The sequence below is a fragment of the Choloepus didactylus genome, chromosome 6, assembly GCF_015220235.1.
Source record: "Choloepus didactylus isolate mChoDid1 chromosome 6, mChoDid1.pri, whole genome shotgun sequence".
In the NCBI taxonomy this organism is placed as follows: domain Eukaryota; kingdom Metazoa; phylum Chordata; class Mammalia; order Pilosa; family Megalonychidae; genus Choloepus; species Choloepus didactylus.
The window spans coordinates 124,020,835-124,045,562 of record NC_051312.1 but is presented as its reverse complement, the minus strand read 5'-3'; the positions used below and the strand labels follow the sequence as shown (position 1 = coordinate 124,045,562).

General features: G+C 36.2%; 1 protein-coding gene and 1 pseudogene across 2 annotated transcripts in view; one reads left to right on the top strand and one right to left on the bottom strand.

Moving 5' to 3' along the window:
* The window catches only part of LOC119538410 (protein NPAT), an 83,228-nt gene extending 73,359 nt beyond the window's left edge, over positions 1-9,869 (top strand). For both annotated transcript variants that reach the window (XM_037841333.1, XM_037841334.1), the window contains 3 exons: positions 5,731-5,791; positions 5,901-7,056; positions 8,276-9,869. In XM_037841333.1, the coding sequence (XP_037697261.1) occupies positions 5,731-5,791; positions 5,901-7,056; positions 8,276-8,353 (1,295 nt within the window). In that variant the 3' untranslated portion in view covers positions 8,354-9,869. The remainder of the gene's footprint in view (positions 1-5,730; positions 5,792-5,900; positions 7,057-8,275) is intronic.
* An 11,827-nt stretch (positions 9,870-21,696) lies between these two features.
* Positions 21,697-24,682, bottom strand: LOC119538408 (annotated as a pseudogene).
* Positions 24,683-24,728: the final 46 nt, after the last annotated feature.

Genomic DNA, 24,728 nt, shown 5'->3' with positions numbered 1-24,728 from the left:
TTCAGTTAATTTTTGTTCCCTTTTTTCTTCTCATCTGTCCATACACTGGACAAAGAGAGTGTGGGCCACAAGGCTTTCACAACCACGCTACATAACTGTACAATTGTCCTCAAGAACCAAGGACACTGGACTACAGTTCAGCAGTTTCAGGTATTTCCTTCTAGCTATTCCAATACACTAAAAACTAAAAGGGATATCTGTATAGCACAGAAGAATTTCCTCCAGAGTGAGCTCTCGACTCCATTTGAAATCTCTCAGCCACTGAAACTTTACTTTGTTTTATTTCGCTTCCCCCTTTTGGTCAAGAAGACTTTCTCAATCCCATGATGCCAGGTCAAGGCTCATCGCCAGGAGTCATGTCCCGCATTACCAGGAAGATTTATACTCCTGGGAGTCGTGTCCCATGTAGGGGGAGGGCAGTGAATTCACCTGTCAAGTGGGCTTAGGGGAGAGAGAAACCACACTTGAGCAACGAAAGAGGTTCTCTGGGGAGACTCTTGGGTACAATTTTAAGTAGGCTTAGCCTCTCCTTTGCAGTAACAAGCTTCATAAGGGAAAGCCCCAAGATCAAGGACTCGGCCTTCTAAATTGGTAGTCCTCAGTGCTTATGAGAATATCAGTATTTCCCCAGTTTGGGAAGTGTAATATTTCCACATTTTTCCCCAGTTCCTCAGCAGGGCCCTGCAAATACATTTTTATTCCCTATCCAGCTTACTTTGGGATATATTGGAGTTTCACACTAACCTGTACAAACCTGCAAGTCTCACTTCTATTCTAAGTTCCGTGTAATTATGGTGTTTGAATAAACTGACCATACAAGTTAGTAGGAAATATTTTTAGCACAGCTAAATCTGAGGTTTTTATTCCACTTTTAATTTTTTCTTTAATTCTTAGTCATATATACATTATAGCACTTAATACATTCTTAATGTTTTTTTGTCTTCTCATTATTCTGAGCATGTTTAAGGGCAATGATGATACAGAGAACTCACTATATAGTATGATCAATTCATCCTTTCCTTAAGCTGCATCCATTGAAGCTGAGTTAAGTTGTATTTGATTTATTGCCACCCTGTTAGCCACTCTATATAATTTTTATAGTGTTCATGAACTTTTCTATTCTTACAATTAAGGAATGCAGTTTTTACTTTCTGAATATGCTGTAAGTCCTTATCCTCAGAATTCCTCTTACGTAACTTCCTAATTTATTTCCTAAATTTTGCGAAATATGCCATTATCAGTCCACAAACCCCTTTTAAACATTAGTTTTATTTCTTTTTCTCTTTCCTGCCCTCTGTGTTAATTGGTATTTATTCTTGTATATTTAATTTCTACAATAGCATCTGTATATCTTGACTGATATTTTGTATATTCAGCCTTATTTTTGAGCTCTGTCTACTCCCTTCCTTTTTTCTTTCTTATTTCCTTTTTTTATTTCTTTTTTTTTAATTTCTTTTTTCTTTCTCCCTTCCTTTTAATAACCATTTTGTAATCTATCATTTGTATATGCTGATTTTGTTTATTTATTTCTGATGATAGACTTTTAGGTTGTTTCCAGCTCTTTGCCATACATAACAAACAATACTGTGATGAACATCTCTGTAGATGCTTCTTCATATACCCATAGGAGAGTTTTTCTGGGGCACATACCCTTGAGTACAATTTCTGGTTGTTAGGGAAGAGAGTTACACTTCCACCAATATATTTTCCCTTTCCCCACAACATTGGCTGAACTTAATATCATGTTATGTATTAACTTTTGCCTCTGGTGGATGTAAAGTGGTAGAATCTCACTGTTCTTTTGCATTAGTTTGATTACTTACTGAATAAGGTTCAGAATCCTTTCTCATACTTTCAGCCATTTGTTGGCCCTTCTGTGAATTGCTTATTTACATCCTTTTCCTATTTCTCTTTTAGATTTCCTGTCTATTTAGTTGTTACTCTTTTATTGGTAACATATTAACAATTGTCTTTTCAGTCTGATGTGTTTTTTTTTTAATTGTTTTATTGAGATTATTCACATATTATACAGTCAACCATGCTGTACAATCAGCTGTTCACAGTACAGTCTTATAGTTGTACCTTCATCACCCCAATCCATTTTTGAATGTTTTGTTTACACCATCAAGAATAAAAATAAGAATAAAAAACAAAAGTAGAAAAGAACACCAAAATCATCCCCCCCACCCCACCCCCATTCCACCCCAATCTTCATTTAGTCCCTGTCCCCATTTTTTTATTCATCCATCCATACACTGGGTAAAGGGAGTGTGATCCACAAGGTTTTCACCATCACACTGTCACCCCTTGTGAGCTACATAGTTATACAATCGTCATCAAGATTCAAGGCCACTGGGTTGGAGTTTGATAGTTTCCGGTATTTACTTCTGGCTATTCCAATTCACTAAAACCTAGAAACAGATGTCTATATAGTGCATAAGGATGATAAGGATGCCCGCCAGAGTGACTTCTCGACTCCATTTGAAATCTCTCAGCCATTGAAACTTTATTTTGTTTCATCTCACTTCCCCCTTTTGGTCAAGATGTTCTCAATCCCACAATGTTGGGTCCAGGTTCATCCTCGGGAGTCATATCCTGCATTGCCAGGGAGATTTACACCCCTGGGAGTCAGATCCCACGTAGTGGGGAGGGCAGTGAGTTCACCTGCCGAGTTGGCTTAGCTAGAGAGAGAGGCCACATCTGAGCAACAAAGAGGCACTCGGGAAGACTCTTAGCCACAGTTACAAGCAAGTTGAGCCTCTGCTTTGCAGCAGTGAGCCACAAGAAGGCATGCCCCAAGATAGAGGGCTCACCATACCAAACCATCAGTCCTCAGTGTTTATGAGAACATCAGCAGCCACCCCAAGTGTGGCAGTCCAATACTTCCGCATTTTCCCCCAGCTCCTCAGGGGTCGCTGCATATATATTTTTATTCTCTGCCTGAATTACTCTGGGATGCTTACACATGTTTTTAATCCATTACAAAGTTAACAATATAAAAAAATGGATAAATTTCAGCCTTTATTTATGATAAAAGTTCTTAAAGGCTGTCTATAGTAAACAGCATGCATAATAGGCAACTTTTAAATGCATTTCCTTTAAAGTTTGTAACAAAACAAGGATACTCTCACCCTCTATATTGTAAGCCAACATTTTTGTTCAGGACCTTGATCACTGTGGCACCTACTTCTCAGACTTCCTCCCTACCTCAGATTTTTCCATCATCATGGATAACAAAATGCCCAAATTGTTAACTTACCCAACACCCTTACTCTCCAGAGTTCTTTTTTTTTCCTCAGCTCTTTGACGCTTTCCATTCCGAAGACTTGAATCTCACTTCATCCAACCTCTCCCATAGCCACACCTTGAACTTTTCACCTTTTCTCATTAGATCTGTGAGATTTTTTGTTGTTTTGTTTTTTTGTTAGTTTGTTTAGACCTATGAGGTTTTTTTTTATTTCCTTACATCAGAATAAGAATAAAAAATAAAAGTAAAAAAGAACACCCAGATCATCCCCTCCATCCCACCCTATTTTTCGTTTAGTTTTTGTCCCCATTTTTCTACTCATCTGTCCATACATTGGTAAAGGGAGTGGAATCCATAAGGTCTTCACAATCACACTGTCACCCCTTGTAATCTACATTGTTACACAATCGTCTTCAAGAGTCAAGGCTACTGGGTTGGAGTTTGACAATTTCAGCCATTTACTTCTAGCTATTCCAATACATTAAGACCTAAAATGTGTTATCTATATAGTGTATAAGAATGTCCACCAGAGTGACCTCTCGACTCCATTTGAAATCTCTCAGCCATCGAAGCTTTGTTTCATTTCACTTTGCATCCCCCTTTTCGCCAAGAAGATGTTCTCAATCCCATGATGCTGGGTCCACATTCGTCCCTGGGAGTCATATCCCGCATTGCCAGGGAGATGCACACCCCTGGGAGTCGGTAGACCTATGAGATTTTAAAAAGCAAATCACCACTTTCAAAATACTCACATATATTGAACTTTTTCAACCATTAGGGCTCCTGTTCCTTGAATCCTCCTTCACCTGACCTTACTTTCTGGATTCACTTCCTCCTTCTCCAGCCTAGACCCCAGAGTCCACCACATCAGTCACTTTTGTTAATACGCTTAATAACCTTCATACTCACATTCTTCTGCCATACCTACTTGCTACTCTCCAGACCAGGATCTGTCTTTTACCCTGGGTCATCTTAGCATTGCTTTAGAAGTGGTACTATTCAATATCACTTAAACATTTATTTCTAATCCTTACTGCCATTTGGTGATAATTTTAAATGTCTCTCCCATTCCCCTTTCAACCTATTGTAGATTTTCTCAAATCTTTCCGATCCCCACCCTCCTCACTCTTTGCAGATGATTTTATCTCCCAGATTATCCATTTTCTTATCAGCCCTCCCATTTAATACATATCTATTGTGCTTCCAAAATCAACCCTTCCTTTTCTTTCTCTCATTTTTTGGTTAATCCAATATATTTATACCCAAAGATATCTTTAACTTCTTTCTTTTTGGTTCCTTCCTTTTCTGACTGTATTTACATTTGTCCCACCTGCCAGCCCTTTATCCCTAAACCCTCTCATTCCCCATACCTTTTTCAACTGCATTATTGTCTTTTCTCATGTTTCCACTAAAACTGTTTTGCACTGAGATCACCAATGTTGTCCTGATATTGCCATATGCATTGGACTTCTCCCACTTTTACCTTACTTTACTTCCTTATAAGAGTTGATGCTATTAGTGGCTTCTCACACCACCACTAAATTATTCTGTTCCTTCCTCACTCATTTAATGTAACTTAAGACCTTCAAACTCTATATATCTAAGCCTCACCTGGTCCTCAAAGACCTCCCCTGTCTGCTTTTTTCTCCCTTGGTTAATGTCACCATTGATTCATCCTTTACCCTTCCTACCCATATAAATGCTGAATACTGAGACTAAATCCTGCCAATTCTCCATCTTAAATAGCTATTACATCTCCACACCTGCTACCTTTAGATACTCATCATCTCTTATCTGGAATATTTATAGCCATCTTAACTAGAATACCTGCTTCCCGTTTTCTCTCTAGTCCATCTTCCATCCTACTTCAAGAGTTAGCTTCCTAAAATACAAATCTATTCATGTAGCTTCCTTAGTTAAAACTCTTAAGGTTCTCTGTGACCTACAAGATAAACCTAAGCTTTTAGCATAATGCACAAGATCCTTCGAGTTCACCTTTTGCTTTACTTTCTGGCTTCATCTCTTGCTGTTCTCCCTGAGTAGCTGCTAAACCCTGAAGTCAATGGAAATTAAAATATGGCTATTAATATTCCAGAGCATATGTTTTCTGCATGACTTAGGCTTGCAATCATGACCATTAAATGGGAAAAAAAAATTTACAGGTATAATATGTGGCTTTCTTTAAGTAACTGCTTCTAAGTAGTGTCTATAAGTGCCATATTGAGCTTTGTAATTTTCAGATTTCAAAGACTAGATTTGTAATAGTTGTCTGAAGTTTGAAGCAGGTCATTTACTCTCCATATCCAGGTTTTCTCTGCTGTAAAACCAGTATGTTAAAGTATTTCATTTGTACTTTAACATCATTTAGAAATTTTTTTCATAATACATGATTTTGTGATGTGTTCCAACCTCTTTCAGATGAGTATACCCTTATTTCTCTCAAGAATAGTCTTCTTTTCTAATTAATTCATTTATAATTCTAGGAAAGCAAGTAAATCATTTGGTGGAGTCTTCAAGTCATTCATTGGGATTTCTTGCACAAAAGTGAGTGTAAAAGTAGCTTCTCCCATAGGGTACTTGAATGTTCAGATTCTCAAAACATTAAGGATTTCTGTATATTGCTAAAAATAATTGTTTGTTTGTTTTTTGGTAGAACTGAAATTACTGAAAAGAATATGGCCACAGATCTTGGAAGAAAATCAGAAGAAATCACAGTTCCTTTCTCAGTAGAGAGTACAGTTCCAACTAGCAAACCATTTGAAAGTCACAGGCGTGTGCTCTGTTTTGATAGTACTGCCTCTCCTGTGGCAAATATGCAGGGCCCAAACCATAAGATGATTTCCCAAAACAAAGAAAGAAATGAAATTTCCTTTCCTAATCTTGACTCTCCTATTGTGTCTTCCACCTTAAAATGCCCTTCTAATAATGCTATCAAAAAAGAAAAAGAGAAACCTCCTGTGCCTAAGATTTTATCTAAATCAGAAATTGCCATTAATCGGCATACCACCATAAGGGAAACTCAGTCAGAAAAGAAAGTTTCACCAACAGATACTGTACTTGAATCTTTCCATAAAGCAACAGCTAATAAGGAGAATGAATTATGCAGGGATGTGGAAAGGCAGAAAAATCTAGAAACTACAAAACTGTCTAATGGGCTGCAAATTGGGGGTTTACGGAATGAGAAAACTGTGGCTTCACTGCAAGAACTGACCAAAAAACAAGGGACATCATCAAACAGTAAAAATGTCATTTCAGTAGGAGTAGCTGTGAAGGATCTAAAACAAGAACAAACTAAATCTGCCAGTTCTTTGATTAACCCACTGAGTAAACACACCACAGAAATGTTACAGGATGTTCAGTGGCAAAGCCCAGTAAATAGGCTCACTGATAGTGGTGATTTACCTGTAGCCCGGACACCTGGCTCAGGGGCAGGGGAGAAACATAAAGAAGAGCCTGCAGATGGTATCAAGGTCCCCTCTAGTAGGCGTTTTGGTGAAGACAGTAGTACACCCAAAGTAATGGTCCCTCCTGTGACACCAGACTTGCCTGCCTGCAGCCCTGCCAGTGAAACAGGAAGTGAAAACAGTGTGAATATGGCAGCGCATACATTAATGATTCTCTCCAGAGCAGCTATCTCTAGGACTACTTCAGCAACTCCTCTAAAAGATAATACACAGCAATTTAGATCTTCGAGGAGTACCACAAAGAAGCGGAAAATTGAGGAATTAGATGAGCGTGAACGAAACTCCCGTACTTCTAATAAAAATCTTGCAAATTCATCAATACCAATGAAAAAGAAGAAAATTAAGGCAAGTTAAAAGGTTTTATTTGCCCTTCCTTGAATACTCAGATTAGAGAGCTTAACATGTTTTTCCACAGCTATCTAACTGAGCATTATGATCAAGACAGCTTCAAGTTTTGATTAATAAAAATGAATTCTGTAGCAGTGTTTCACAGGCATTGTGGTACTCAGAAGTTATCTTGGTGAAGCACAGCATTTTCAAAATAATTGCTTTTCCTTGGAAAAAGTGAGCTTTTTGTTTCTGTCATGGTAGGATGCAAGTTTGTTTGTTTGTTTGTTTTTGTAAGAATGACATTAGGCATGAAAATTTGGGAAACCAATATTGTGTAGAATTACCAAGCAAAAAACTGCTTGGTTAGTTTAGATGTCAGGTTTTTATCATGTTCCTGCCATCTCTTCCATAGGCCCTTATATATATTAGCATGTTGGGTTAGATTTACTACTTTATTCCTTTATATTATTACATTATTGTATAATAATTCATTTCTTTTTATTACCCAAAAGCTACAGTTATCTGCAGGAAGGCAACACGGGATTAAAATTGATAAATGAAGCCCACTTATTCTAAATCTCATTTTAGCTTTTTAAGAAGTAAAAATAGAAGGAAAGGTGTTTAAAATGGTCACAGAGATAGTATGGTGTTGTGGAAAGACTCAGCTTTGCTGCCAGGCAAGCCTGAGTTTGGATTCTGCTTCTGCTTCCTACTGGCTCTGTGACCTTGGGCAAGCTTCTCCCCAAGTCTCAGCTTCATCATCTGACATGATGTTAGCACAATCATATCTGGTGGTTGTGAAGACTATATATAATGTATATTAAATGCCTAGTGTTTATTAAGGATTTGGTACTTGTTAAGTGCCTGTTAACTTTTCATGTCTTCGGTAGTAAAGCTTTCTGAAGTTTGTGATTCAGCAGTCATGACACCTTACAAAAAGAATATTTTGTTTTCTCTCGTTAAACTTTGTACACTCTTTATAATGTCTCTTGCTCTAAACTAATGTTGAAGGTGCTATTGAAATATATTCAGTTAACCTTGGATTTATAAAATTTTTCTTCTGTTAGAACTAAAATTCTAGTGGAATAAAAAATTTTGGCAGTTTTAGTAGTATATGGAAAAAACTTTTACAGTTATACATGACTTAATAAGTTTTTGGGCCTTGAGTTCAGTATTTTAACCTAGATTTATTTTTTCTTTCTTTCTTTTTTTTTCTTTTTGTTTTTTTGGACAGAAAAAGAAGCTACCCAGTTCATTTCCAGCTGGAATGGATGTGGACAAATTTTTGTTATCATTGCATTATGATGAATAAACATTCTTAACATACAAGAATAGTAAATGTTTAAAACTGCTATCCCTTAACCTATGAGTGTAGGGAATGAGATATTGACAGAATCTGAAAGCATGACCTGCACTTTCATTGTACTGAAATTTCACTTTATATCTAAATCATGCTGTTTCTGAAGCAGCTTCGTAGTTTGTAAATAGACTTACCTAGTATTTTTGTTTTGGGAAAAACATTTGCAGAAATGTAAGTAAAGCCAATCTGCAAAAATTTATAGGTTTGACAATTATATATTGTAAATATTATGTAAATCTTGTTGAAATAGAGGTTAAATCAACCTAATATTCTTACACTGTGTTTTTTTGACTCTTATGATCCCCAATTCTGAGACTTACTCATCTGGAAGAGCTTCTCACTTCTTTAAGGGGAGGGGGGAATGATGCTTTTCCTTATAAATTGCCTTCTTTCATTGCCCAACAAAACATTTCAAAGCATAACCACTAAATAGCACAAAAGTGGTAACCACCTCAACTGGTAGTAAGATATCTAATCAGAAACCAACAGTTTGATAGTTTTGTTTTAGAGAAAGTACTTTACCATATACTTGGAGAAAAGATTGTATTCCTGAAATTTTACGCTTTATTTTTCTGGTCATTCTGAGCTCTTTGTTTTAAAGGGAAATTTTTATAAACCATTTGTTAAGTTCTTTGATCTTTTGTTTATAACTTTTAAGATCTTTTACAGAACTTTGTGATTAGACTATTGAGCCATAAAAAGCTTGGTTATGTAGCAGCTGAGATTTCTTAGTATGTATATACTTTTCCCCTAAATAATGGGGATTTAAAGAATTGCACTAATTCATAGAACTCTTTACATGGTAGTGAAGAATGCACATTTAATTTAAATCTTGTATTCTGTGTTAAAGTTTATGCAGAGGAATTATCTCCTGGTGTCCTTTTAGAAAGCCTCATCCATCATAAGATGTAAAAAGAGAAATCATAGTTTTATATTTCGATTTAGTTTCTCCTAAAATTGGTTGTGTTAAATAACTATATCTTTACTTATAGTGCATTGTCTCTGTGCTCCATAAAGTTACTCTCAAAAGGTCCTTAAGCGGAGTGAGAGAGAGGGTGCCTTCTCTTAGACTCGCACACATAACTCAAGTAAGAATTGGTTTAAAACTTTAAGTGAGAACAAAAATTATAATAATAACCAATTGTGCCTGAATATTAAAGTTTGTTCTCTTAAGAGCTTTTTGTTTGATTTAATATCAGAACATTGGGGGTTTTTTCTACAGGTGTATATATTTTTAAGTCATCTTCCTCAGCCATTTCTTTGTACTGGGCCTACAACAGTTCTCAATGTAGAAATCACGTCTTCTTAATTGCTGAAGCTTACTGCACAAATTTGTGTTATAAGAAATTTTTATGATGTAATGTTCTATTCCTAAGGAACCTAAATATCATATAGTTAATGTTTATTTAACTCAGCTTGATACTGTACTACAGTTAGGTTTGAATAAATATTTTCATTAACTTCAAAAGTTGGAAGTACTTTGTTAGCAATCATTCTGGTTAGAAGCTTTTATTAAATTCGTAAGTTAAATCTTGCTTACAAGTTTTCTGGAGTTCATATGCTGAAAATTATCGATTTCTGCTCATCTAGTCCATATTTATTGTATGCTTTCTTTATATGTTTTAAGTACTAAGAATTCATATACAGATAAAGTTAAGGTCAGGAGCCACTAGATACAGTCCAAAGACAACTTGTATTTGGAGCTTTTATTTCTATTCAAGATGAAAACCATCATCCCCATTTTACCTCACAAATCCAGATGTCCTGGATTTAATTGTACAATTGTGTCTTGTAATCTATTTTAACAGTCATATGCCAACTTACTGCATGCCAAGGTTAAAGTATACCAAGCAAATTTATGTGGCTATTTTTATTACTACTTGTAAGGATCTGGTCTATAATGGGACATTATTTAGGGGTTAATATGATCAGTCAGTATATACCAAATCTGAGAAGATTTGTAACTAAAACACTTGATCATTTTGGCCGTATTATTAGAACCCCTGAATATGTTGAAATTGTACATGAGAAAGCATCCACCAGCATTCAGTCAAAGGCTAGCTGTCATGACTGTTAGAGAAACCAAGATTGGTGCTTTGATAAGGAATAATTTCAAAACCATTATTACTATATATTCTGCATTCATCATTTCTCAAGCCACCTTCTGAAACTGTATTTCAACTTGTGACTTCATTATTATGCTTCCTTTCTTAATGAACATTTTTTCCTAATTATAAAAATTATAAATACTAATTATCATTTTGGCATACTTTTACCTAGTCTTTTTCCTAAATTTTTTTTCTACATAATTGAACTCATACTGTAAGTATACTTCCTAATGCATTCTTCACCACAAATAATATCAGACATTTTCCAGTTTTGGGGTATTACAAAATGAAAAAAAGCAGTGAACATTTTCATAAATAAATATCTGTTTACATTACAAATTAACATTACAAATTATCTCCTTAGGAAGCACTCCAGAGAAGGTAATTACCAAATCAAAAAGTTAATGTGTGTTTTTTAAGGAGCTCATTTTTAAAGGATTTCCCAAATTTTTCTAGAAAAAATATATCAGTTACATTCCTACCAGCAAATTCTTGTTTCGTGTATGTTTATGAATAAAATCCCTCCCTTACCAGAGGTATATTCAACTATATCATCACTTGTTTCTAGGCTTTTATTTCTTGTTTGTGAAAATTATATTCCTAATCCATATGTAATTTGTTTTGGTACCTGCTGTGAAGTAAAGAATAAAAGAGCACTATTTCCCTAAATATTTAACCACTTTACAGCACAATTTGTTAAAAAAAGCTTTCCCTTCCCCACCCGTTTACTTCTGTCTCTCTTATCCTATGTTGACCCACAATCTTGTTCACAATTCTAAAATCCAAAGACTCCGAAAAACCACTTCTCTCCTTTAAGTTTAGCATCAGAATTCATTTGCTTGCAAAACCTGATGTGAATTAACATGAGGCTACTTTATAAACTTTATCCCATTCAGTGTGATTATTCATGTTTTGCTATAATAGTGTATTTGATTATAGTATGATATATACTTTGGTTTTTAAAAATCTAAAATATTCTAAATTATGAATCCCAGCTAACCCCAAAGATGTAAGATAAAGGATTTTGGACCTGCATTAGATTTATATATATATATATATATATATATATATATATATATATACACACACATACACATACAGTATGTATTACTGTGTATCAACTATTATATAACACTGAGTAAATCATTATTGCTTTGTATCCATTATTACTGTTCTTATTTCTTAAGGTATTCAACCTTTTTATTCTTTCTGATTAATCGTATATTAATTGAAGCTGAAAGAAGCAAATGGCAATGTTAATATGGTATGTATCAAAATTTTGTACCTATCCCCATCCTCATAAACTTCTAAGTTTGTTGCTATTTTTAGGGGCTCTTTATTCCATTGTTTTAATTGGTTACTGCTATTATGTAGTAAAGTTTCTGAATTTTTAAATTATGTAAACTTTTTTATGGAAGCCTAACATATGAAGAAATAGTTTACAAACCGTAAGTTCACATAGCTCAGTGTTATTTTCTCAAAGTAAAACATCTACTTAATCACTCTGATGAAGACTAGAACATTACCAGGACCCCCTCCTACCTGCTTCTAGTAACTAATCTGCCCAAAGGGTATTATTATCTTGAATTCTATCACCATAGATTAGGTTTAGCAGTTTTTAACTATATAGATTCATGTATTAGATACTCTTGTCACTAATTTTTCTTCGACACTAAGATTCACTCTAGTGTGTAATTCAGTTCAACCATCCACATTTATTTTGGTGAATGTATTACACTTCTGGTGCTGTTGTTGGGTCATACGATTGCATATATAAATGTGATTTTTCAGTTTTTCAGCATCGTCATACCAGCTTACACTGTCAGTGGTGTAAAGACAGTTCCAGTTGTTCTACACATCATTGCCAATACTGGGTATTTTCATTTTCACCATTTTGGTGGTGGGTATTGGTATTGCGTTGTGGTTTTATTTGGTTTTCCCTTATGATTGAACACTTACTATTGAATGCTTACTGGTCATTTGGAGAGTTTGTTTTGTGGAATGTCTGTCCATGTCTTTTGCCCCTCCCCTTTTTTAATACAGTTTTATTGAGATATAGTCACATACCCTGCAGTCATCCACAGTGTACAATCAGTTATTCACAGTGCCATCACATAGTTGTGCATTCATCACCAGAATCAATTTTTGAACATTTTTCTTACTCCCCTCCCCCAAAAAAAAATTAAAAGAAAGAAAGAACACCCAAAACATTCCATCCCTCCATCCCACCCCATTTTTCATTTCATTTTTGTCCCCATTTTTCTACTCATCTGTCTGGACAGAGGGAGTGTGAGCCTCATTTTCAGATGGATATCAGATGTGCAAATATTTCATCATGTTTACTTCTAAAAGCTTTACTGTTCAACTTTTTGTATCTTAATCAGTTATCCATCTGGAATTGATTTTTCCATATGGTGGAAGGTTGGAGTCAAGGTTCATATTTTCCATATGGATTTCCAATTAACCCAGTACTGTTTATTGAAAAGATTATCCTTTCCCAACTGCATTGCACTGTTACATTAGTAAGAACTGGACAAACTATTTATGTTGGTTTATTTCTGTATTCCAGTCTGTTTCGTTGGGTCTGTTTTTTTTTAAAGATGGGCCAATAACAAACCATCTCAATTACTATAGGAAATCTATTTTGTTTTATGATTTATTTTCTGTTTGAGCCCTTAACTGCATGAATGCTGAGTACTAACGGCCTCTCTCATTGCTTGTTTCTTATTTACTGACAATATAATTATCTGTGGATATTTTCCAATTTTATACACTGATTTGTACTTTCATTACAACTAATAATGATCAAAGTAGGTTGCCTGTCTTTTTCCATATTTTAAGGGAAAGTTCAGTAAAATGTGGGCTTTTGTTGTTGGTGGTGTTTGAAGACTTTATAGAGGACTATGTTCAATTTAAGTAGCATCAATTAAAATACTTTTATTTAAATCCATGATTCATTTTATATTGCTGTTTATCCTTAGTGATCTTTGTGATTCTTGAAATAACTAAAGCTCATTTGCCAGCATTTTTATTTAAATGCTTATTTCTAGTAGATTGGTTTCAGACATTTAAAATGAATTTGAAACTTTTCCATCTCTTTCTAGTTTATCTGAATATTAGAGATAATAAATAGTACCGACCTTTTATGTTAGTTTGAGGTTTAAGAAAGGCAGTAAATGTGAAGTATTTAGATTAGTGCCTGGAACATATGCACTTTTAATATTAGCTATTATTGCTATTGCTGTGAGTTAAATAAGACATTTTTCCTAAATTTTGCTTGTGTTTTCTTTTAATAGATGTGACTTTTTTCCTGAAAAAACACCTATTTGATTTTTAAAATTGTATACTTTTCAGATTCACTAGTTTCTGCTTTATTCTTTGTCCTTTCTGATTTTCTTGGGATTCTTTTTGGGTGTTAACTTCTTAAACTGAATAGTTATCTTTTTCCCTTTTAAACCATGTAAGCATTTAAGGCTATGAATTTACTTCTGATATCTTTATACACCAAAATTTGGAAGATGGGGTAACTACTCTTATAGTCTTATTTATCTTTGTCATAATTACTTAGAATAAGCATATCCTGCTCTTATTTGTTTCAAACATCAGTTTTCTTTTATCATTGCATTCAGAGGATAGGTTAAAATTTCTATCAATCTTGCAGGGTGCTTTAAAAAGATATTTTGTTTATACAGGGGCAGACTTTGATTTTTTTTTTTTAATCTTCATTTTATTGAGATATATTCACATACCACACAGTCATACAAAACAAATCGTACTTTCGATTGTTTACAGTACCATTACATAGTGGTACATTCATCACCCAAATCAATCCCTGACACCTTCATTAGCACACACACAAAAATAACAAGAATAATAATTACAGTGAAAAAGAGCAATTGAAGTAAAAAAGAACACTGGGTACCTTTGTCTGTTTGTTTCCTTCCCCTATTTTTCTACTCATCCATCCATAAACTAGACAAAGTGGAGTGTGGTCCTTCTGGCTTTCCCAATCCCCTTGTCACCCCTCATAAGCTACATTTTTATACATCTGTCTTCGAGATTCATGGGTTCTGGGTTGTAGTTTGATAGTTTCAGGTATCCACCACCAGCTACCCCAATTCTTTAGAACCTAAAAAGGGTTGTCTAAAGTGTGCATTAGAGTGCCCACCAGAGTGACCTCTCGGCTCCTTTTGGAATCTCTCTGCCACTGAAGCTTATTTCATTTCCTTTCACATCCCCCTTTTGGTCAAGAAGATGTTCTCCGTCCCACGATGCCGGGTCTACATTCCTCCCCGGGAGTCATATTCCATGTTGCCAGGAAGATTCACTCCCCTGGGTGTCTGATCCCACGTAGGGGGGAGGGCAGTGATTTCACCTTTCAAGTTGGCTTAGCTAGAGAGACAGGGCCCCATCTGAGCAACAAAGAGGCATTTGGGAGGAGGTTCTTAGGCACAACCATAGGGAGGCCTAGCCTCTCCTTTGCAGCAACCGTCTTCCCAAGGGTAAAACCTGTGGTAGAGGGCTCAACCCATCAAACCACCAGTCCCCTATGTCTGTGGTCATGTTAGCAACCATGGAGGTGGGGTAGACGAATACCCCTGCATTCTCCATAGGCTCCTCAAGGGGGCACTACATCTTTTCTTTTTTTCCTTGTTTTTCTTTTTTTTTTTTTTTTTTAACTTTCCCTTTTTTAAATCAACTGTATGAAAAAAAAAGGTAAAAATAAAACAAACATACAATAAAAGAACATTTCAAAGAGACCATAACAAGGGAGTAAGAAAAAGACAGCTAACCTAAGATAACTGCTTCACTTCCAACATGTTCCTACTTTACCCCAAGAAAGTTACATAATATAGCAACATTTCTGTGAACTTGTTCCTACTATATCCATCAGAAATTAACAGACCATAGTCATTCCTGGGCATCCCCAGAACGTTAAATAGCTTATCTGTTCTTCTTGGATTATTGTTCCCCCTTCCTTAATTGCTCTCTATTGCTAGTTCCCCTACATTCTACATTATAAACCATTTGTTTTACATTTTTCAAAGTTCACATTAGTGGTAGCATATAATATTTCTCTTTTTGTGCCTGGCTTATTTCGCTCAGCATTATGTCTTCAAGGTTCATCCATGTTGTCATATGTTTCACGAGATCGTTCCTTCTTACTGCCGTGTAGTATTCCATCGTGTGTATATACCACATTTTATTTATCCACTCATCTGTTGAAGGACATTTGGGTTGTTTCCATCTCTTGGCAATTGTGAATAATGCTGCTACGAACATTGGCGTGCAGATATCTGTTCGTGTCACTGCTTTCCGATCTTCCGGGTATATACCGAGAAGTGCAATCGCTGGATCGAATGGTAACCCTATATCTAGTTTTCTAAGGAACTGCCAGACTGACTTCCAGAGTGGCTGAACCATTATACAGTCCCACCAACAATGAATAAGAGTTCCAATTTCTCCACATCCCCTCCAGCATTTGTAGTTTCCTGTTTGTTTAATGGCAGCCATTCTAATCGGTGTGAGATGGTATCTCATTGTGGTCTTAATTTGCATCTCTCTACTAGCTAGTGAAGCTGAACATTTTTTGATGTGTTTCTTGGCCATTTGTATTTCCTCTTCAGAGAACTGTCTTTTCATATCTTTTGCCCATTTTATAATTGGGCTGTCTGTACTATTGTCCTTGAGTTGTAGGATTTCTTTATATATGCAAGATATCAGTCTTTTGTCAGATACATGGTTTCCAAAAATTTTTTCCCATTGAGTTGGCTGCCTCTTTACCTTTTTGAGAAATTCCTTTGAGGTGCAGAAACTTCTAAGCTTGAGGAGTTCCCATTTATCTATTTTCTCTTTTGTTGCTTGTGCTTTGGGTGTAAAGTCTAGGAAGTGGCCGCCTAATACAAGGTCTTGAAGATGTTTTCCTACATTATCTTCTAGGAGTTTTATGGTACTTTCTTTTATATTGAGATCTTTGGTCCATTTTGAGTTAATTTTTGTGTAGGGGGTGAGGTAGGGGTCCTCTTTCATTCTTTTGGATATGGATATCCAACTCTCCCAGCCCCATTTGTTGAAAAGACCATTATGACTCAGTTCAGTGACTTTGGGGGCCTTATCAAAGATCAGTCGGCCATAGATCTGAGGGTCTATCTCTGAATTCTCAATTCGATTCCATTGATCTATATGTCTATCTTTGTGCCAGTACCATGCTGTTTTGGCAACTGTGGCTTTATAATAAGCTTCAAAGTCAGGGAGTGTAAGTCCTCCCACTTCGTTTTTCTTTTTTAGAGTGTCTTTAGCAATTCGAGGCATCTTCCCTTTCCAAATAAATTTGATAACTAGCTTTTCCAAGTCTGCAAACTAGGTTGTTGGAATTTTGATTGGAATTGCATTGAATCTGTAGATGAGTTTGGGTAGAATTGACATCTTAATGACATTTAGTCTTCCTATTCATGAACATGGAATATTTTTCCATCTTTTAAGGTCCCCTTCTATTTCTTTTAGTAGAGTTATGTAGTTTTCTTTGTATAGGTCTTTTACATCTTTGGTTAAGTTGATTCCTAGGTACTTGATTTTTTTAGTTGCTATTGAAAATGGTATCTTTTTCTTGAGTGTCTCTTCAGTTTGTTCATTTCTAGCATATAGAAACATTAATGACTTATGTGCATTAATCTTGTATCCCACTACTTTGCTAAATTTGTTTATTAGCTCTAGTAGCTGTATCGTCGATTTCTCAGGGTTTTCTAGATATAAGATCATATCATCTGCAAACAATGACAGTTTTACTTTTTCTTTTCCAATTTGGATGCCTTTTATTTCTTTGTCTTGCTGGATTGCCCTGGCTAGCACTTCCAGCACAATGTTGAATAACAGTGGTGACAGCGGGCATCCTTGTCTTGTTCCTGATCTTAGAGGGAAGGCTTTCAGTCTCTCACCATTGAGTACTATGCTGGCTGTGGGTTTTTCATATATGCTCTTTATCATGTTGAGGAAGTTTCCTTCAATTCCTACCTTTTGAAGTGTTTTTATCAAAAACGGATGTTGGGTTTTGTCAAATGCTTTTTCAGCATCTATTGAGATGATCAATTGATTTTTCCCTTTTGACTTGTTAAGGTGTTGTAATACATTGATTGATTTTCTTATGTTGAACCATCCTTGCATGCCTGGAATAAACCCCACTTGGTCATGGTGTATGATTTTTTTAATGTGTCTTTGGATTTGATTTGCAAGTATTTTGTTGAGGATTTTTGCATCTATATTCATTAGGGAGATTGGCCGGTAGTTTTCCTTTTTTGTAGCATCTTTGCCTGGTTTTGGTATTAGATTGATGTTAGCTTCATAAAATGAGTTAGGTAGTGTTCCATTTTCTTCAATGTTTTGAAAGAGTTTGAGTAAGATTGGTGTCAGTTCTTTCTGGAAAGTTTGGTAGAATTCCCCTGTGAAGCCATCTGGCCCTGGGCATTTATTTGTGGGAAGATTTTTGATGACTGATTGGATCTCTTTGCTTGTGATGGGTTGGTTGAGGTCTTCTATTTCTTCTCTGGTCAGTCTAGGTTGTTCATATGTTTCCAGGAAATTGTCCATTTCCTCTACATTATCCAGTTTGTTGCCATACAGTTGTTCATAGTATCCTCTTATAATTTTTTTAATTTCTTCAGGATCTGCAGTTATGTCACCTTTTTCATTCATTATTTTGTTTATATGGGTCTTCTCTCTTTTTGATTTTGTCAGTCTAGCTAGGGGCTTGTCAATCTTGTTGATCTTCTCAAAGAACCAACTTTTGGTGATATTTATCCTCTCTATTGTTTTTTTGTTCTCTATGTCATTTATTTCTGCTTTAATCCTTGTCATTTCTTTTCTCGTACTTGGTTTAGGATTGGTTTGCTGTTCATTTTCTAGCTTCTTCAGTTGATCCATTAGTTCTTTGATTTTGGCTCTTTCTTCCTTTTTAATATATGCGTTTAGTGCTATAAATTTCCCCTTTAGCACTGCTTTTGCTGCATCCCATAGGTTTTGGTATGTTGTGTTCTCATTTTCATTCGTCTCTATATATTGAGCAATTTCTCTTGCTATTTCTTCTTTAACCCACTGATTGTTTAGGAGTGTGTTGTTTAACCTCCAGGTATTTGTGAATTTTCGAAGTCTCTGATGGTTATTGACTTCTAATTGTATTCCATTGTGGTCAGAGAATGTGCTTTGAATAATTTCAATCTTTTTGAATTTATTGAGGCTTGTTTTATGTCCCAGCATATGATCTATTCTGGAGAAACTTCCATGAGCACTAGAAAAGTATGTGTATCCTGGTGATTTGGGATGTAATGTCCTGTATATGTCTGTTAAATCTAATTCATTTATCAGATTGTTTAGGTTTTCAGTTTCCTTATTGGTCTTCTGTCTGGTTGATCTATCTATAGGAGAGAGTGATGTGTTGAAGTCTTCCACAATTATTGTGGAAACATCAATTGCTTCCTTTAGTTTTGCCAATGTTTCTCTCATGTATTTTGTGGCACCTTGATTGGGTGCATAGACATTTACGATTGTTATTTCTTCTTGCTGAATTGCCCCTTTTATTAGTATGTAGTGGCCTTCTTTGTCTCTCAAAACATCCCTGCATTTGAAGTCTATTTTATCTGAGATTAATATTGCTACACCTGCTTTCTTTTGGCTGTAGCTTGCATGAAATATTTTTTTCCATCCTTTCACTTTCAGTTTCTTTGTGTCCCTGTGTCTAAGATGAGTCTCTTGTATGCAACATATTGATGGTTCATTTTTTTTGATCCATTCTGCGAATCTATATCTTTTAATTGGGGAGTTTAATCCATTTACATTCAACGTTATAACCGTGAAGGCATTTCTTGAATCAGCCATCTTATCCTTTGGTTTATGTTTGTCATATTTTCCCCCTCTCTCTATTAATATCCTTTATTGTACCCATACCGAATCTCTTTAGTACTGAACCTTTCTCCAAGTCTCTCTGTCCTTTCTTTGTTTCTCTGTCTGTAGGGCTCCCTTTAGTATCTCCAGTAGGGCAGGTCTTTTGTTAGCACATTCTCTCAGCATTTGTTTGTCTGTGAAAAACTTAAGCTCTCCCTCAAATTTGAAGGAGAGCTTTGCTGGATAAAGTATTCTTGGCTGGAAATTTTTCTCACTCAGAATTTTAAATATATCGTGCCACTGCCTTCTTGCCTCCATGGTGGCTGCTGAGTAGTCACTACTTAGTCTTATGCTGTTTCCTTTGTATGTGGTGAATTGCTTTTCTCTTGCTGCTTTCAGAACTTGCTCCTTCTCTTCTGTGTTTGACAGTGTGATCAGAATATGTCTCGGAGTGGGTTTATTTGGATTTATTCTATTTGGAGTTCGCTGAGCATTTATGATTTGTGTATTTATGTTGTTTAGAAGATTTGGGAAGTTTTCCCCAACAATTTCTTTGAATACTCTTCCTAGACCTTTACCCTTTTCTTCTCCTTCTGGGACACCAATGAGTCTTATATTCGGACATTTCATATTATCTATCATATCCCTGAGGTCCGTTTCGATTTTTTCAATTTTTTCCCCATTCTTTCTTTTATGCTTTCATTTTCCATTCTGTCATCTTCCAGTTCACTGATTCATTGTTCAACTTCCTCTAGTCTTGTACTATGAGTGTCCAGAATCTTTTTAATTTGGTCAACAGTTTCTTTAATTTCCATAAGATCATCCATTTTTTTATTTAGTCTTGCAATGTCTTCTTTATGCTCTTCTGGGGACTTCTTGATATCCTTTGTATCCCGTACTATGGTCTCATTGTTCATCTTTAGTTCTTTGAGTAGCTGCTCTAGGTGCTGTGTCTCTTCTGGTCTTTTGATTTGGGTGCTTGGGCTTGGGTTATCCATATTGTCTGTTTTTTTCATATGGTTTATAATTTTCTGTTGTTTTTGGCCTCTTGGCATTTGCTGAACTTGATAGGGTTCTTTTAGGATTTGTAGACCAATTGAAGTCTTTATCTCTAATTTATCAGATCTACAGCTTCGTTGAGTACACTTTCTCTAACTAACCAGCAGGTGGCGTCCACGAGCCACCTGTTCTCCACAAGCCAGTTCTCCCCTGCTTAGCCTTTTTGGTGAGTGGGGGAGTGAGTCTTGTGGGGTCCAATTGGTGTACCAAGCTTGCGTGTGTAGTTGGTGTTGCCTGCCCTGTATATGGGGCGTGTTTCTGGGCAGTCAGGGATGGGGGATGGCTCTAACAATCAAATCTCCCTGGTGATCCTAGAGTTTGAAAGCTGCTGCAATAGTCTAATCCTTCAGTTCAGTCCTGCCACAGTTTGTCTCTGCCACTGACCCACAAGTCCTTGGTATTGGCGTATGGCTCCTGAGACTTGCAAGTGGGCCCCTCTTCCAGGCCGTGCACCCCGGGTCCTCTGTTGAGGGATGACTGTGCTATGTCACGGGTGAGTGCTGTCCCCCCAGGGCAGTTCTGGGCTGCTGGGCTGTGTAGGGAGGCTCCCAGTCTGCTGAAATGATGGCTGAATGGGGCTTTGTTAATTCACACTGCTCCACCTTCCCAACTCTGGGACAATCAGCTGAGGTTCCAGGGAAGGCTAATGTCCACGCCCAGTTTTGTGGTGTGTCCCTGTTATTTGAAGCGCTTCCATCACACTGGGTTGTCTGGGGCAGCTCTGGGCTATGGGGCTGGCGATGGGCAGGAGTGTTTCCTGTCCACCAGGTGATGGCTGTGAGCGGACACCCCCCTTTTCTTGGGAAGTTGTGGTGTTTAGTGAATTTTCTCAGCCACTGGATTATTGCCTTTTGTCTCAGAGCTCTCTTAGTTCTGCTCTTGTCTTGGCCTGCCCAAATTGCAAGTCTTTGAAGCTTTCTGTATTGGGCTTCTTAGAGTAATTGTTTTAGAAAAAGAAAAAAGGATTAAAAAAAAAAGGGGGGGGGCCCTCCTCAGAGATCTAATGGGTTATTGAAATGCTAAGAGACAAAGCAACCAGGGGCATTAAGGAGAGGTCCACAGGGCAGAGAGATCAGCTTTTCTTCAGGATTTGCATATGTGCCTCAGGGCCTGAGCTCGGGCCTGAGCTCTGCCCTTCCCCCTTCTATGTTCACCAGAACTCCAAAAATCCTCCGCTTTTATTTTGGAGTTTTTCGTGTTGTTTTTTTTCTATGCCTGTCTCCTCTCTGCTGTGCTGGCTGCTCTCAGATTCTCTGGTGTCTGGTCTCAGTCTATCTATGGTTGGAGTTTGGATCAGCAGAATGAGTTTCCGATAAGGGCTGCCACTGCAGTTCTCCCTTCTCCTTCCCGGAGCTGACAGCAGACTTTGATATTTATTCAATCTTGCATTATTCAAATCCTGTCCTTTTTTTCATAAATGTTTCCCATTATAATTCTTACTTATCTTGCCAGTTGTTTCATTTTGGTGTTATTGCTCAGTGAATAATCCATAACTGTCATAACTTCATTTTGAATATTTTCTCCACTAAAATAACTTTATCCTATTTTTACACTTTATGCCTTGACTTCTGATTTGTGACTATGTGCGAACTCTTTTACTTTGTAATTGGATTTTTCAGCTTTAATCTTCCGTATTAATTTAAAATGTAGACCTGACTGTACATTGTTCTGTTGCTTACCTTTATCAAATATATATTTTACCAATATTACGCCACTACCTTTCCTTATTCCCCAAACACTGTTTATTCAGTAACTAAAAAAAAAAAAAATTGAAACATTCAATCTCCTGGATTCTTCATTTTGATTCCTCTTTAAATGGGCTAGGTTCAACCTTTGTTAATTATTGGAGGACACATAAAAGTGCTAATATTTTCTAAGCTGTTGCATACCTAAGACTCGGGTATCTTTTACTTTGTTTGTAAATATGTAGAGACTGGTCATTGTCTTCTGGCCTTTAATGTAATAGAAATAAGGACTGAGGCTATGTTCTTTTGTCTAGATGTTTGAAGAATTTTTTCTTTATTAAAATATATATGATTCTGTTAATTTTGCCAATGAAACGAGCTCTTTAAATCTGCCTACTTAGTACTTAATCCGTTTTTCTATTATACTGAATTATTTCTCCAGAGTACCATCTTGCTATCTATTTTGAAAAACACTATATACCTGTTGCGTCTGTATCTTCTTTCTCTTTCTCTCTTTATTTCTGACTGTACATTGTTAGAGCTTTGTTAGAGAGATTTTCGAATATGTTTTCCAGATCACTGCCCTTTGGGTGCAGTGTTACCTCTGCTTATCTTCAATGAAGCATTCTAACATACTTTTTCCAGGTCCTGTTTCACAGCTACGAATTCTTATATAAGTTAATGTGGATAATTACTGAAGCGCTGAAAGGGTATTAAAAGTAAAGAATAGTAATTTAAGAACTTGGGCTTTGGTGCCACGTTATCTGGATTTGAACCCAAGCTCAGCTACTTACCAATTGTTTGTCCTTCATATTTAATCATTCTGAGTCTCAAAATCCTTAACAACCTTCATGAATTTTTGTGAGGAGTAAAGAAAACCTTTATGATGGTGTGTAGCACATAATGAGCCTAAACTTGAGAAGAATAGTTCCTTTTTTCTATATATTGTCTTTTTGTTTCTTCAAAGATAAGACTGCATAATGAATTATTTGCCAACAGATATGTGCACACAATGACCTTTACTGCCCCCTGCCCTTCCCAACCACTGCATATCTAAACTAAAGTGTGAGTTTCCCTTCTCAAGAGTTGCGGCTGAGGTGGTTGTACATAGCACCTGCCTACAATGGTTTTTTTGTTTGTTTGTTTCTGGGTGAAAAAAAGTTCAAGATACTTATGCTGTGGTAGAACAGGCACTGTGACATAGTGGAACTGGCAGTCTCTCCCCTTCTATGCTGAGGAGATGCTGAGGATATGAGCAACCCCCTCCCACCTCCTAGACTTAATGAGCTTCTCTATTTCTTCCTTTTTTAAAAAACATATTAACTAAGATTCTGGCAATAGCTTTATGTAACAAGACACAGCACACCAAGACTCCCACTCAACTTGTTGATGGTAAGTCTCAGCTTCAAGATGAAGCTATTAAAGAAAAATATCAAAATCTGCTTTTTACATGCTAAATATCTGGGCAAGTATGCCGTTAAATACAGTAATGATCTTAAGATAATAAAAATAAGGAGTTACAAAAACTAAACATTTCAGCCTAAGCAAAATTCATACCAAAAAAATAACTGTATTGGTTACATAAAATCTTCCTGACTGGTTAAAACTTAACAGTATAAAACATGCATTTTAGAATCTTTTAACTATCTAGTTCAAAAAGTACCAGTTTTATTTGAAATTATTCCTCACCAAAGTGTAGTCAAAAAATTCATTCACGAAACATAACACACTGTAATGCTAAAAAATATTCAGAATTATTGACAGGGACTCAGATGATAAAAGTTTATCTTCAGGATACATCTCTTTTTTTGCTGAGTCCTTTATTGTCCTTTTCATTCTCAGTTGAATCCTCTGACTTCTTTCTGTTTTTTAAACTAACCTTACTGTCTGATTCAGTTTCTGACATGGAACTTTCCAAAGATCTATGTAAACCGCTCTTCTTTTTCTTTCTTCTTTTCCCTTGTTTGTTATCCTCATTTTCAGAATCTGAAGAACTGCTGGAAGAATCAGAGCTTGATGAAGAAGATTAATACCTACCAGATTTTTTTTTTCCTTTCTCTTTTTTTGGTGTAGCTCTCACTCCTACTTAATAATTTTTCCTGTGTTTTTCTACTTCTTTATTCCAGTTATCATTCATTTTTTCTTCAAATTCAGCCAAGGCCTTGGAGCCTTTCTTTTTCTTTTCTAGTTGCTCTTTCACTTCTTCCCAGGTGGGCCTTGGTTGATTTGGATAATCTTGTATCATTGGCCCTGAAGACTGGATTGAACCCCTGATCTTGCCATTGCTTTTGGGTTCATATAGGCCTACTGATTTCTTTGGTAATTTCAAGTCACAATTTTAGCAGTACCACTCAATTGTCCTGCTTCCTCATGGTGCCTGATGGTTTGCAGAGCACACTATCAGACTCCAAGGGAGACCATGCCTGAGAGCTCGTTGTTTCTTATACCATTATATATGCTACAGTTCCTTGACTAATGATTTAAGGCACTGCTAATTTAGACAGAATAACCAGCTTATTTTAAAGACTCTACTATTGTAAATTAGCTATAGATAAAATTCACTTGACCTTGCAGAAATATGTCATGATTTCTTCTCTCAAA